Source organism: Lissotriton helveticus, chromosome 7 (genome assembly GCF_964261635.1).
Source record: "Lissotriton helveticus chromosome 7, aLisHel1.1, whole genome shotgun sequence".
In the NCBI taxonomy this organism is placed as follows: domain Eukaryota; kingdom Metazoa; phylum Chordata; class Amphibia; order Caudata; family Salamandridae; genus Lissotriton; species Lissotriton helveticus.
In genome coordinates, this window is record NC_136068.1 from 312,358,606 (window position 1) to 312,374,177 (window position 15,572).

At 42.4% G+C, this 15,572-nt stretch overlaps 1 protein-coding gene across 1 annotated transcript in view; it reads left to right on the plus strand.

Annotated features, from left to right (window-relative positions):
- The window catches only part of LOC144768456 (bactericidal permeability-increasing protein-like), a 347,712-nt gene that overhangs the window by 35,781 nt on the left and 296,359 nt on the right, over positions 1-15,572 (plus strand). Inside the window, exons 3-4 of the mRNA XM_078652124.1 lie at positions 5,233-5,361; positions 13,519-13,674. Of these exons, the coding sequence (XP_078508250.1) occupies positions 5,233-5,361; positions 13,519-13,674 (285 nt within the window). The remainder of the gene's footprint in view (positions 1-5,232; positions 5,362-13,518; positions 13,675-15,572) is intronic.

The window sequence follows — 15,572 nt, forward strand, 5'->3', positions numbered from 1 at the left end:
TGAGGGGGTAGCACTCTCAGTATTGAGAAATGTCCTCCGGGCTCCTCAAATGTCCTTATATAAAGGTTTCTTTCACAGTTTTATGGAAAATAAATGGCAAAGTTCAAACGTTGGTGATGCTCTAATTTTAACCCGGTCGAGAACTATTGTACCTACGGTTAAGAACTTTTCTGCACGTTACGAACATGTCCCCAGAAGAAGGCATGATTTAAATGCCGAAATGCATTGGGATAGTTTGAGTGCATTTATTGAACCGTGATGACATCATGAAATGTATACTTGTGAATACAACGAGATGCATGAAGAACATATGATTAAAAATTAGAGCATCACCAAAGTTTGAACTTTGCCATTTATTTTCCATAAAACTGTAACAATTACTATTCCCACTCCAGAGAGTGCAACAGTAGGGAAAGTGTTGGATAGCTTAGGGGTAACAATTACTATTCACACTCCAGAGAGTGCAACAGTAGGGAAAGTGTTGGATAGCGTAGGGGTAAAAATTACTATTCCCACTCCAGAGAGTGCAACAGTAGGGAAAGAGTTGGATAGCGTAGGGGTAACAATTTCTCTTCCCACTCCAGAGAGTGCAACAGTAGGGAAAGTGTTGGATAGCATAGGGATAACAATTACTATTCCCACTCCAGAGAGTGCAACGGTAGGGAAAGTGTTGGATAGCGTAGGGGTAAAAATTACTATTCCCACTCCAGAGAGTGCAACAGCAGGGAAAGTGTTGGATAGCGTAGGGGTAAAAATTACTATTCCCACTCCAGAGAGTGCAACAGTAGGGAAAGTGTTGGATAGCGTAGGGGTAAAAATTGCTATTCCCACTACAGAGAGTGCAACAGTAGGAAAAGTGTTGGATAGCGTAGGGGTAAAAATTACTATTCCCACTCCAAAGAGTGCAACAGTAGGGAAAGTGTTAGATAGCGTAGAGGTAAAAATAACATACTTATAAATAAATAACAAATGTTTAAATAAAAAAAACGTAACAATTAAATAAATATAAACCATTTACAAATACCAATACATAATTATTAAAAACATGATTAGCAATAAATATTTACCTAAAAAATTAATAAAAAATACCATTTAATAATATTTAATTACCAATTAATAATTAATTAACAATTATATAATTAACAAAATAATTAATTAAAAACATTATTACTTAATTACATTTAAATTATTTCCCACCCTATTCCCCTATAAACCCACAACCCGCTACAGAACATATTTATCAATTAATCAATTAATAAAAATTAATTACCAATTAATTCAAATTAATTACCAATTAATTCAAATTAATTTATATTTCCTAATAATTAATAATTAATTTAGTATAATTAAATTACTTCCCACCCTATTCCCCTATAAACCCACAACCCGCTACAAAACATATTTATCAGTTAATCAATTAATATAAATTAATTACCAATTAATTAAAATTCATTACCAATTAATTAAAATCAATTCATAATTCCTACTAATTAATAATTAATTTAGTATAATTAAATTACTTCCCACCCTATTCCTCTATTAACCCACAACCCGCTACAGTACTAAAATACAAAAATTAATTAAATTACATGAAAATAAATTAAAAACATAATAAACACATAATAATATACTAAAAATAATATAAAAATCGATATTAGTAAGATCGAAATTATTAACATCGATATTACTAACATCGATATTTGACACATCGATATTACTAATATTGATATTAAAATCTATCGATATTACTTACCTTCTATATTATGTCCCTTCGATATTTAAACATCGATATTAGTGTATATCGATATTTAAATTTCGATATTTTGTCTGCATACCTCCAAAAACAATGGTACCTCACTTGTGTGGGTAGGCTTAGTGCCCACAACAGGAAACATCTCAAAATGCAACATGGATACGTTACATTTTTCCACTCCAAACTGATAAGTTTTTTTGCAAAGTTGGGTTTCCTTACATTTCTTTGATGGAACTTTCAGAATCTGCAGGAATCCACATAATTCTTACCACCTAGCATTACTCCACTTGAGCTGATAAAAATGCTGCTCCACTTGCCTGGCTAAAACTAGTGCCTGTGACAGAAACGGATCAAACCAAGGTCAATGGGAGCCCTAGCGTGGGGAATCCTTTTGCCCTTTTGATCCGTTCCTGTTGGGGGCACTAGGCGCGACTACACAAGTGGTGCAGGATTTTTATCTGCACAAGTGGGGCACTGCGGGGTGTTAGAAATTTCGTGGATTCCTGCAGACTCCGGAAGTTTCCATCACAGAAGTGTAAGGAAAATGTATGATTTCAGGCAAAGTTTGTGGTTTGCCGGGCATTATAGGTAAAAAGCCTTGTGGTATTCATACAATGCACACTACCCTAGAATCCCATGTTTGGTTACTTTTCAAAAATTTCAGTGGTTGGTAGGTCGCTAAGGGTGGTGGTCGAGCACAACCCCAAATCCCGCAGCTACCCCTATCGCTGATTTTTCCACGTAACACTTTAGAGCCTTTTGTGTCATGGGCTCTTGGTCCACCCGCACAAGTGAGGTACTATTTTTATCAGGCGTCTCGGGGAATGCTATGTGGAATCCACACAGATTTCAGAAGTATTCATCACAGAAATGTGAGGGAAATGTTTGTTTTTACTCAACATTTGAGGTTATTTTGGTTACGAAACAGGTGTGGGATACATGCAAAGCAAACCGCCCCAGACTCCCCTCAGATGTCGAGTTTTCAGAACTGTGTTGGTCTGGTAGGTTTTTCTAGATGGCAGCCTAACTAAGCCTAAAAAGTGCAGACGTTCACCATTGCGAGTGTGACGATATTGGGAGTTAGCCAAACTCTCTTGTTCTCGTATGTAAAAACAACTCCCAATGAGCAGCACCCCCTCCCTAAAAATATTTTTTTTAAATACCCTGGTGTCTACTGGGCATTTTGCCCTAACAGGGGTGCAGATCAGGGGGCATTACATCCATGATCCGCCCCGGGGCAGAAAAACTATAGCTCTTGTTGAGGTGGGGTAGTCCCCACCCCTAAATAAAAAAAAATCCCTGGTATTTAGTGGGTATTCTGGGCCCCCCCCCCCCCACGGCAGTCGATTGAGTTTAATCACCTCCAGGGGCCAGAAAGACTGTCAGTATAGTTTTTGGGGGTGGGTGGGTGGGAACATAGCATGCCCATAATCGGCAGACTCCACTCCTTATATTTATTTAAAAAATTGACCTGAAGTGGGGCAGGAAAACTGATCAGGTATGCTGGTGGGAGGAGAACAAGTCCTTGCCCAAGGGTCTGCCCCCCAAAATCCCTGGTGTCCAGTTGGGTGAATCCCTACTTGGTGATCAACTCTCCTATGGCAAACCAAAAGCAGGTATCCATTGGGGAGATATCACTGGAAGATATTCTCCGTTTTCCAACTATACCTCTCCCACTACAATCAGTGCTCGGGCTGAGATATGCCCTGAGCACTGATGCAATAAAAATTAAATTAGCCCATCAGCTCGTTTTACTTTAATGACATCAGTGCACCCTGCGCAATGATCATTACAATATAAAAAAAAGACTGACTGCTCGGGAAGCTCTGGGCAGCTGAGTTAAAAAAAATATCGAAGGATACCAGAGAGGCCTTTATCTGCCTCCCCAGTGTCAGTCAATGGCCAACTGCTGCACCAAACCGGTTAATAATAGATAAACTTTGTTTTTTAAAATCTGTAAATAAATTTGTTGCAGCACAAGCGAAAGGCTCTTCCAAAACGCGTGAGGCCTGAAGAAGAAGGACCCTTCTGCGTTCTAAAGGCCCAGGGCAAGGCAGGCCACAGGGCGAGGTATGGCGATGGAGAGGTGGTCATGGGCGCTGCAGTCCCAGCCACAGCTGGGGAATAATGCAGGTCACTACCTCGTTCCGGAGGAGGATGTGAGTTGGGGGGTGGTGCAGGTTGTCCTTTTGCCTTCTGCCTGACCCACATGCGATCTGTACCACATGAGGGTTCCCTTCCTTAAAAGTGGACCTTGGATTGCTGCATCCAGTAATCCCAGGTACTGGAAATCCACATCTATCATGATTGGGCAGAGCATTATTCCCATAGGGTTAGTGTCACTGAGGAGTGGAATTTATGCAGTTTTCTGGCAGGCGGGCGACTAGAGACACATTTTGGGGGTGGAGGCTGAAAAAGATTTCGGGGGGGGGGGCTAATTCTTCCAGCCATAGGCAGCGTGGCTCTAAGAAGGGGTGAAAACACAACCAAAGCCTCATTAACAAGTAAATGGTCTTTTAAAAACCTGTGAAGTACTCGGGTGAGGCTGCAATTAGAGGATCGTCAGCCTGCGAAGCTGTCTCAGCCCGCCCGGGCTGACACACACGACGGGGGGGCTGAAGCCCGCTGAGCCCAATGGGTGTTGCGCGCCTTTTCTCTGGTACATCAGACTATCAGAATGATAATATCTACTCTTACAAAACATTCAGTAACCAAATTTCAAATTATGTAAGCCATTTTAGCAGATACTGCCTCCAACCAAGAATCTATAGGTTGTTTGGTCAAACAATTATGCATATCTATACTGAGAGCACCTCATGCTGCACGTCTGCCCTCCTACATGTTATAAATAACAAATGCTACTTCCATTTGATGACCGTGGAGAGATGGAATACAGTGTCTGCTCTGTGGGAGTTTGAACCTATGATTTCCATGAATGCTTCATTCATCAGCAGCAACTATTCAGCACACTCAGCTCTGAAGACACCTCTTAAGAGGGTGTCATCACAAGCCATTTTCCAGTCTATTAAATCCCTTGGATCAATTTCTCATTTGCATGCCCTTCAGTATTCAAGCAGTGGTCTCATAAAACACTTGTACAAATACTTGGTGACACTTTGCAAATTATGTTTCTACTAGGCTCAGTACATTACCACCACTGACCTCAGCGACATGAAACCGCCCGGTGTACGTGCGCTTTATAAGCACCTATAACATAACATAACATAACATAACATAACATAACATAACATAACATAACATAACATAACATAACATATCATAACATAACATAACATAACATGACATAACATTGGTGATAAGTTTGTGTGTGTGTGATCGTGATTATGCGTATGTGTGTACGTTTTGGCGTGCCTGTGTGTATCCTCACGTTTAGTTATTGGAAGCATTCCTACGGCTACCTAGCTGCAGCCATGGCTTGGAAGCACTTCTGAGGAGGCCTTTTTCTTTCTCTCTTGCAGTCTGGTAATCCGTAACTTCCAGTTGCCGAACTCCCAGGTTGTGCCCATTCCAAAGGTGGGTCTGAAGTTCTCCATCACCGATGCCTTCATCCAGCTGGACGGGAAGTGGCATGTGCACAAGGGAATCGTGTAAGTTGCAGTTGGAGTCCATCCTAGTTTGTTTTGTTTGCCCAGACACCAGTGCCACTTTTTGCCCACTGGTTAATTCAGTTACTCATACAGTCTTGTTGGTCATTCCAGACCTCTTCCTAACACACCCTCATAACACTTTAATATATAACCAGGGCCGCTGGATTTATGCTGGAGCGGGGGCCAAATTATTAGGCATGGTTGAGTAAATTATGCGGCAAGAAAAGTTAAATTACGCAACATTATGCGGCACATTTTGTGATAGTATTAAGGGCCATATGTATCATACTTCCGTTTTGCGAATTCCAAATAGCGAATTTTAAGGAATCGCTATTTGGAATTCGCAAAACGGTATGTATGTACAAAATCACTATTTAATAGCAATTCCTTAGCATTCCTAATTTGCGATTAGCAAATTGCTAATCGCAAATTACACATTCATTTCCATGGGCCAGGAGGCCCATAGGAATGAAAGTGCAATTTGCGATTAGCAATTTGCTAATCGCAAATTAGGAATTTTTTCAAGGGTGCAGGGGTTTCTCAAGAACACCCTGCTGCACCCCTGAAAAAGACATTTAGGGGCATATGGTGCACATACATGCCCTAAGGGCATGTTTGGGCGTCATATGGCACCTTTTTTTTTTGTAAAAAGGCTTTTTGAAAAGAATTCGCAACTTACCACCAACTAGAAGTTGGTGGTAATTTGCGAATCCTTAATGGCAATTTTTGAATATTTTTTGTTTGATACATTGCATTTAAGGAATCGCAAAATTTGCGATTCCTTAAGTGCAATCGCAAAATAAGGAATAGCAAATTTTGCAATTCCTTATTTTGCATCAAACATGTTTGATACGTACCATTTATCTAATTAGCATTCGCAAAGGCCGAAATTCGCAGAATTTCGCCCTTTGCGAATGCTAATTAGCTTGATACATATGGCCCTAAATCATTAATTTGTCATTTTTAAACTGAACACTGTCTGGTCATTAGTTGTATCTTTGTAACGCCTGTTTAACACCAAAATATTGCAATAAACTGCAGAAAGATGATTAGTCAGTCTTTGCAAAGGGCATTCCACTGCGCAGCATCACGTGTTGCTGCGTTTTTGTAACTTTAGAACCATTTGAGCTAGAAATTTTTTTTTGTTAAAATCTGCAAATTATGCATCAGATAATAAATTATGTGGCAAATGTGCCAAATCTATAATTATGTGAAAATCGCCAAGGCAGTACAAACACATATTTCCAGTGGCCTTCATATAACCATTCAAGTATATGTGCTTTTGAAACAATTGAGGCCTTATTTTGGTTTAACAGATTTACTGACCCTGTGGTTAATCCAGATGATTTAATGGAACTTCAGGGACCTACAAGATAGATTGCAAAGCAAAGACTAGAGCATTGCATTAAAAAAAATAAACTGGGCTTCATTTATTTATTTTTAAACAATTTTTATTAGATTTTCTAAAGGAAGCAAAGGAAGAAACTAAAGAAAAAAGGCACATGGACAATGCAGCATCTAAATGCAATCCGATTCCAGAGTTAGGCATACCAGATACATTATTATAAGGTATGCAAGAGTGGAAATCCTTTTACATATAGAGGAAGACATCATGAAATACCGTGGTAGAAAAATCTGGCCCGGCGCTGCTGATGGTTAAGGCAACAGTGCCCTAATCATAAAATGTGTGTATCTATTGCATACATATATCAACAAATACCCCCCCTCCCATCCACCAACCAATGGGTGCGCTCCCAGTAGCAGACAGTAACAGAGGAGAGAAGAGGGGGAATTTCTATCTGACTACATTGTGGGACAATGGTAGCTGTCATTGTGTGTAAACTCTTGTGTGAAATGTCTGGGAGATGGGCAGGTGTGTTCAGGTATTATTGCCCCCTCACAGCCCTAGTACCATAGTTCATCCAGGCCTAGTTCTGTATGTAGCCCGGGACAGCGTTAACGCCCAGGCATGTCTCCCTGTGGGAAATCTATGTGCAGGTGGAATGAGTCTGCGTCCAGCTCGTTGAAAGACACTAGTACTAAATCCCACACTGGGCACCTTTCACAGTTCGTGGCATTTCTCTCTGCATAGCGCCCTGCTTTCAGTGACTCCCCACTGCTCCATCTCCTCCCTCCAGGCCTGTAATGCAGGCAGAAGAACTGACTTACAGCGCCTAGTTATAAGGTGTTTCGCCTGTATGATGGACAGATCAGCAAATGTTGCCTGCGCTTTGTAACCCTTAGGACGTGAATACAGGCCCAGTAGACAGCCCTCTGCTGTGGTCCATGAGTGTCCCCCAACCACCTCCTGCAGTGTGACCGCTATATGTGTCCAGTAGGTGGACAGGACAGGACATGACCATATTATGTGCAAGAGGTCTTGTTCAGTACATCTTGGGCAGTTTGCTGCCACCACTGGAAACATTGTGTGTAGTCGATGTGGTGTGAGGTAGACTCTTTGAGTTTTCCTATATTCAATACATTTGAGCGTGGTATTGCGGGAGACTGCCCTTGGATAAGTGAGAAGGGAGGCACATTCATTGTCAGTCAGAACCCTGCCCATGTCCGTGTCCCACTTAACCCGTAAAGTAGTTAGAGGTGAGGGTATGTGTGCCCGTATACCTCAGTACATCAACCGAGTCAATTGCCTACCCGTGCCCTTCAGGTGTACCATATGCACCAGTTTGTGTGTTGATGGTTCCGCCCCGTCAGGAGTCCAGCGCTGCTTCATATATCATATTAGACTAGCATACAGTAAAAATAGCTTGATAGGGAGTCCCTGCTCGTGCATAAAATCAGCATGGGTGAGTAGAGTGCCATCTCCGAATAGTGCACCAACAGTGGACACCCCAACCCGCTTCCAACTGGAGAGTTTTCGATGTGTCAGTATCCTGGCAGAGTCCCAGGAGCAGAATGTTTGGTGGATATGGTGTGGTGGGTGCAGTGTATTTCAGGGCTTGCTTCCAGTAAGTCAGCGCCACTTTCAATAGTAGTGGGGTTGCAATCGGGACATTACACCCGGGGCATATCAGTGTATGTAGCGCACCTCGTGCGACCATACCAGGAGTGTAAGCTATCTCCCGGCCCGCTAGCCAGTAAAAGAGCCACTGCAATTGGCTCATCATGCAGTAGGCCCGAAATCCTGATCCCATGCCACCAGCATCCGTTGGCAGTTGCAATTTTGCCAGGCTGACCCAGCGCCTGTCCATGCCCCATATAAAGTCGATCAATAGAGTATGCAGTATTTTGAAAAGTAGTAGATGAGATCACTATCAGTAAATTTGTGAAACAGTATAGCACGTGCAATACCATGACCATTTTTGCAATGGCTAAACGCCAAGCCACTGAGAGTGGGAGCATTGTCCAAAAAGGGGATCGCAGGGATGTGATCAATCTCTGTATGTTTCCATCTAGTAAATCCCGTAGGGTTCTATACACTTGGACTCCCAGGCATTTGAATGTGGTGGGGGCAACCACTATCTCAGCCGACCCGAAGGGGATCACTCTTGGTGAGAAACCCTCCCCAAATGAGTATGCAAGTGATTTTTTCGAAGTTAATGGCAAGCCCCGAGATTGAGTGAAACTGGGAGAATATCTGGGTCACAGTCTGGAAACTGCACCAAAGGTCCTTAGAAACTGCAGCAAAGGTCCTTGGTGTATAGTATAATATTGTTAGCATATAGTGACAGAGCATGAATCCTCTGCCCTATTTGGATGCCCCAATGTATCACATCGCAGCAGAGCTTATCAGCAGGGGGCTCTACAGCCAGCACGAAAAGGATAGGGGATAGCGGGCACCCCAGCCAAGTTCCCCACTGGATCTTGTAGGTACCTGAGATGTATGCCCCTGTGAACCCGTGCCGTTGGAGAAGTATACAATAGTTTGACTCATCAGAGAAATCCTTGAGGGAACCCAAATCTTGCAAGGGCTGCTTGCATGCATTCTCAGCTAAGGGTATCGAAAGCCTGGCGTAGGTCTTAAGCTGGGCTCCATTATGGGCTTTAACTCAGGTCCTACTAAGTTGCATTGCAAAATGTACATTCGCAGGAGCTCGCAAAATTTTCTGACTCATTAATATTTCTGAGGACAGCAGCATTATGAGGCCCCCAAAACACCGCCCCACCCCCCATTAATGGCTTTGAATGCGGGGATGGAGGCCTGTGAGGGACTTCCTTTCCTCCGTTTGCATTTCTTGCCTATGACATTTGTTTTTCAAAGAAACCCTGCAAGTGTGTATATCCATTGAATTACACTAGGTAGATCCTGTTGTGGTCCCCTGGACTATTGACTATTCTCTCTTTCTGCTTTACATTCTTTGTATTAACTTTCATGCAATTACTCTAAGGAAGGTAAATTCATGACACAAGACATCAATCCAAACACATAGGGCTAATAATAAAATATTCAACCACCCCCAGTGATACATATCAAAATGGCAAAGTACAACAACCTTTTTCCCACCCAAGCCATCACATTAATACAGACACAAAATACAAATCCTTTTCTCTCTTTCTTCTCCCCACCCTTCTGAGGGTGATGCTTCAGCTCAACCCCAATTTGTTATACTACCTATAGAGCCTGCGCTCCATTTAAAGTGCAATTATTCTAAAAAAAGATGATCACATCATCTGAATCCCAGTTCATTATATTTCCTCAAGTACCCGTGCTCCCTTTTAAGTGCAATTATTCTAAGATAAAACAATTCATCCCACAATAACTTCCATGCAATACAGCAGGCCAATCTCAACATTAATATAGCAAAACATTCAAATTAACATGAAAGTGTCAGTGCATAAACATTTCAGACACACCTAAGCCTCTACCATTATCCATAAAGACTTTAATAGGGGGCAATACAGTCTATTGTTTCCTCAGTCAAGGCAGGGGAGAGAGACTGACAATAACACAGTGGAGTCTCTGCATTGATCTGATGGATCTTATATTTTATAAGAACTTTGTTTTACAACAACCAAATGAGTTCGATAGCTTATGCATGACTTCTTGGGGCGATTTAGGGATTAAAATACCCCACCTAAAATCGGGCACCCGCAATTTCTCCAGCAAGAGTTAGAGAATGGAATTATCAAAATTAGAGGAAGCCATCGAAAAATGGTGCAGTTGTAAAATAAAAGATGCCATATAATATTTCTGGAGATTGAGGGGTACCCAGCCTCCCTCCCTGCTTGGGCAGCTGTAGCGCCTTTATCTTTAGTAGTGGTAGTTTCTGGGACCAAATGAAAGATGAGATGCTTTGCTCCGTTTAAAAAAAAAAAGTGAGCTTCTAATTTACAAGGAATAGATAGGAATAAAAACAGCGGTAGGTTTGACATTTTAATCAAGTCAATCCGACTGATAGGTGATAATGGAAATCTTCACCCTATTTCTAACAAGTTAATAATCTTTCTCATTAACGGTTTAAAATTGTTGCTAAAACTTCCTCTGGCTCCTCTGAATAAAACACCCCCCAAAGAAATACCTTTTTGGATCTACTCTATAGTTTTCCTTCAGAACTTTCGGAACTGTAGGCAGGACATCTGGAGAGGCATTAAACAGCAAACATTCAGTTTTTGCTTCATTCATTTTATATAATTTTATATCCCCCTATAATCGTGGAGGTTTAAAGTGACTGCAAGGCCCCATTAATAATGAAAAGCTGTCAGGTTAAAAATAGGGCTATATCATCTGCACATAACCTTATTTTTGTGCCCGTGGGATGGGGGAATACAATATTGATGTCTTGGTAGATGGATTGGGCCAAAGGCTCAATAAAACGGGCTAATAATAAGGGGTAAAGAGGGCAGCCTTGACAGGGACCTCGATTTAGGGTGATTTGCCACTGCAAGGAATTATTAACTGTGCGGTCGCCACTTGATATAGTAACTGAATAGATCTGGAAAACTGGGATGGAAAATTCAAAATAAACACCTCCAGTTTACAAGATCAAAGCCCTTCTCGGCATCCAGCAAAACGAGCACCACTGGAATGGTATCTACTGTCACCATAAATCATCCAAAAGACCGTCAGAGTCATAGATATTTCCTATATCCCCCATGTCTCCTCTGACTCCTTTTCTTGCTGTTGTGGGGGTTTTGACAGGTGCAAGAGCACAGCAAATTGGGGAGCCAGAGCTTTTATCATTTAAACAATTTAAACAATCACAAGCACACCAAGAGTCTTGGAGTCTTTACTGTTGAACTAGCTCCTCACTTGAGAGGGGAAACCTTGATGGGATCTCTACGAGGGGAAAGACCGTCCCACACCATACTGCTATAGTCTGAGCGCACCAGCGGTTACGCATATGAACACTTCAAAGCGTCCAGAGGCCAAAAGACCATAAGACCTCTGCCCACTCTGCCACCCACCAGGGATTTCCAGGGCCTGGGACCAAGTTGTTGCAGCATCGCTCCATTCAATCGAGCTGTTGACTTGGCTCACGATGCAGACAGTTCCGCCCTTGTAATGCGACAGTGGAACCACATCCGAAGCCCGCAGTTCTCCTGCCTTGATCCCGAGGCTCGCATGAGCCGTTCCTCCACTGCTACCTGTCAGGACTCTCAGCTTGTTCCTCAGCGCAAAAAGCAGAGCACTGCCTCACCCGCTCCCCTCAGTGCACTGGGTTCAGACACTAAGACAACATGTCAGGAGAGGTCTGGTGCACTGCCTGTCTAGTAACCTCTCTCTGTCATTCCTCCTGCCAATTCTTCTCAAGGCCACCTGCAAACATTCACAATTGGAAGCTATCCCATTGGGCAACTTCCATTGAATGGAATAGCACCCTAAGTCAGATGTTGGTATGTGTTTAATTGCTTGCGACAAGATTTGCAGTTGCAAACCATTGATACATTGCCATCTGAATCAAATTTATGAGAATGGTGCTTGGTTTTATTCCCGACACTCCTATGTGCAATGTAATATGAATTGCACAATGCACTTTGCCTGTTGGAAACATTTATTTGACACACAGACTACCTTTAGTACATTTCAACTCACTATTTTCCATATAGCCCTAACGAATGACTGAGCTTTACCAGCTGGTGGTTTGCTATTTGTTGTCTTGTGACTGATCTTTTGTCGAGGGTTGTATTCAACAGTCCACGGGCTGTATACGCACCCTTATTTTCTTTTTGCAATTTCATTAAAGGCTTTTCTTAATTTCCTGTATTTGTACAGTTAAGTATTTCTGCCTCATGTTGAGTTCAGAGATGTTACAAAAAAAATACAAAACATGTTTGATAGTCAAAGAATCCATGGGCCTGATTACGGGTGGGTCGGTGTAATCCGACTCGTATGTAAAACCCTGTTTGAGCACAGGTTGGAATTATGAGTTGGGAGGTATTTATCACATCCAATAATTATTGGATGTATGAAATATTTTATTTGTCAAACCTGCCGAAATTTAACTAGGGCAATGTGTAGGGTATTTACTGTACCATGCAGATTTTGGTGCATTAAACGACAATATCCACATGTTATTCCCATGTAACCCATAATAGGCACTATGTAGCACACCAGATAAATAACATACCCTAGGGGTATCATTAATAATGAGATACAATTAATAGTCCCTTGTTTCCCGGCCCATTTATGATCAGGCACTATAGGGCCAGATGCATCAAAGGGTTTTGCCCATTCTGTGTCTATGGGAAAATGTGTTGATGCATATGGCCCATTATATGAGGTACTTAACAAGATAAAGGGCTCCCAGGTGAATAACTGCTAGAGAGCACAATTTGCAGAAAAATAAAATGGAAAGAAACAGGAGGTATGAAATAACCAATTAAACAATGAGTTTTTTTGTCTTTTTGAAAGTCATTACACCGATCTGTAAAAATAGCATATACATTAAAAAAATATCGTTTTAAAATGATAGCAAGGTTCCTGCTGCTTCAAAGCACACAAGAGCACCAAACAATGATTGGACACCTCAAGTAAATCCAGGTACTGATGCACACCAATCATACTGAACAATGTTTGCAATAAAGATTTTAAATCTGCTGCTTAATATGATTTAGTATAGATGAAAATGTGTTCAACTACTCAACACGTGCTGGCATTGTTTGTTGAAGTATGCCTCAAAGTTCAATCATTAACTATCACTGGACAGTTTACTAGTTTATTTGAGGATTTAAGGTTTGCCTTTTGTCTTCCTTTACTAGAAAAGACCATGGTTCTTTCGACCTCAAGGTGGAGGGCCTCTCCATCACAGTAGACTTAGCCTTGGGCAGTGATGGCTCTGGAAGGCCCACTATCTCTACATCTGGTTGTAGTAGTCACATCTCCAATATCCGGGTCCATATATCGGGAAAGCTGAGGTATGTAACTGTGCCAGATGTCACTGAAGAACATGTTCAGCTTGTACTAAATCATGGCAAAATGTTAAGATGTATGTGACCTTCAAAATCAAGTGTACTCTGGTCAAGATTCAGTTTAGTGATTTGCCCCAAGAAAGTCTTCTCCATGGCTGAAGACAGTCAACCCGTGTCCTTTTTAGCCTAATATAATGTATTGTATTGTATTGAAATTTTAGACTTTGATGAGTCTAGGTTTTGACAGCTCATCATGAGTCACTGTGAATTTTACTTACTCATCACAAATTCTCAGTTTATCCTAAAATTATTTTGGTTCCTGATGTTGCAGCAGGATCTCCTGTCACATGAGCTGGTTATTTTTGAAACCAGGAGACTTTTTTTTTTTTATAAAAACATTTTATTAATTTTAAAGAACACAGACAACTTTGCAAGGAACAAAGAGAAATAAGACAACAACATTTCTTTACAGGGTTGCATCATGTGGGAGGAGTGGGGAGAGTGTACAAGTGGTCATACAATATCTCAGTAAGGAATTTCGGGGGGGGGCAGTGGGAGCAACAGCAGTTCAACGGTTCAATATATAGCATCAAGTGGAGGAATCATTGGGTTGTGGGGACGTCAGGTCGATATCCAATTCCGGGAGAGGGGGGGTACATATATCGCCACGGTAAGAGTTCCATTGAGTCCATATCTTCCCCCATTTACGGGGCGTACCTCGAGAAATATACACAGTTTTTTCCCTGAACATGCACCAATCCATGTTTTGTTTCCATTGCCGAACCCTGGGCGGTCCCTGAGCACCCCATAATTGGGCAATATCCCTCTTGGCGATCATATTACCCAGGGTCACCCATCGGAGCTGCGGTACATTGTAGTCATTCGGCTCCCATACATTCAGCAAGCATCTCCTAGCCTCCGGCACCGACCGCACACCCGTAACCTCACTCATCACTTCATGCACACGAGACCAAAATCGCACTATCTCGGGACACTCCCATATTATATGTAGGAATGTGCCCACGAGACCACAGCCACGCCGGCACAGGCCATCAACAGAAAAGCCCATGTGTACCAAGCGGGGACCAGTCACGTACACTCTATGGAGGATTTTGAGCTGTACAAATCTGAGGCGCGCCGGGATGGCCACCTCTTTGGGGGAGGAGATCGCCGCCTGCCAATCTTCATCGTCGAGCTCTAGTCCGTCGCTAGTCCAACTCTCTCTAAGGTGACACAAGAGATCGGACCTGGAATTAATCAATTTTTTATAAATGAGCGAAATCGTACTGTCCGGGACGTGCCCGTCCAGTATTCTGTCCTCAAGTGGGGACGCTTCCGGTATGTCCGTGCCCGAGGGGAAAACAGATAGGACCGCGTGACGGACCTGGGCATAGCGAAAAAATTTGCGATCATTCAGACCGTATTCAGTTTTCAGTTCGTCAAACGTCTTCATTCTCCCTCCAGCCCATACGTCGTTCACCTTGCTGATACCTATCAAATCCCATCTATCAAATCCCTTCGATTGCCAAAGAGACCAGAGCCTATCGGAGGCATACAGTGGAGTGGCGCGAGTCAATTTATCAGTCCAGCCTAACGCCATTGAGGCATGGCGCCATACTTGGACAGCTGTCCTGGTGGGACCCGTTACATTCCGGGAACAGGTCTGGAGTAAAGAGCTCTATAGTAATCACCCCCAGGCAAAAGCCATTTGTCCAGTGCGAAAGCTGGAGTCAGTGAAGGGCCGTACATACAATGATTTATCGCCCCCAATTGGGACGCCCAATAGTAACGACGGATATCAGGTAGAGCAATACCACCATCGTACCACGGGACTGTCAATTTAGCAATAGCAATACGAGATCTTCCCCCCCACACCAATTGCCTCTGCAAGCTCTCAATCTCAC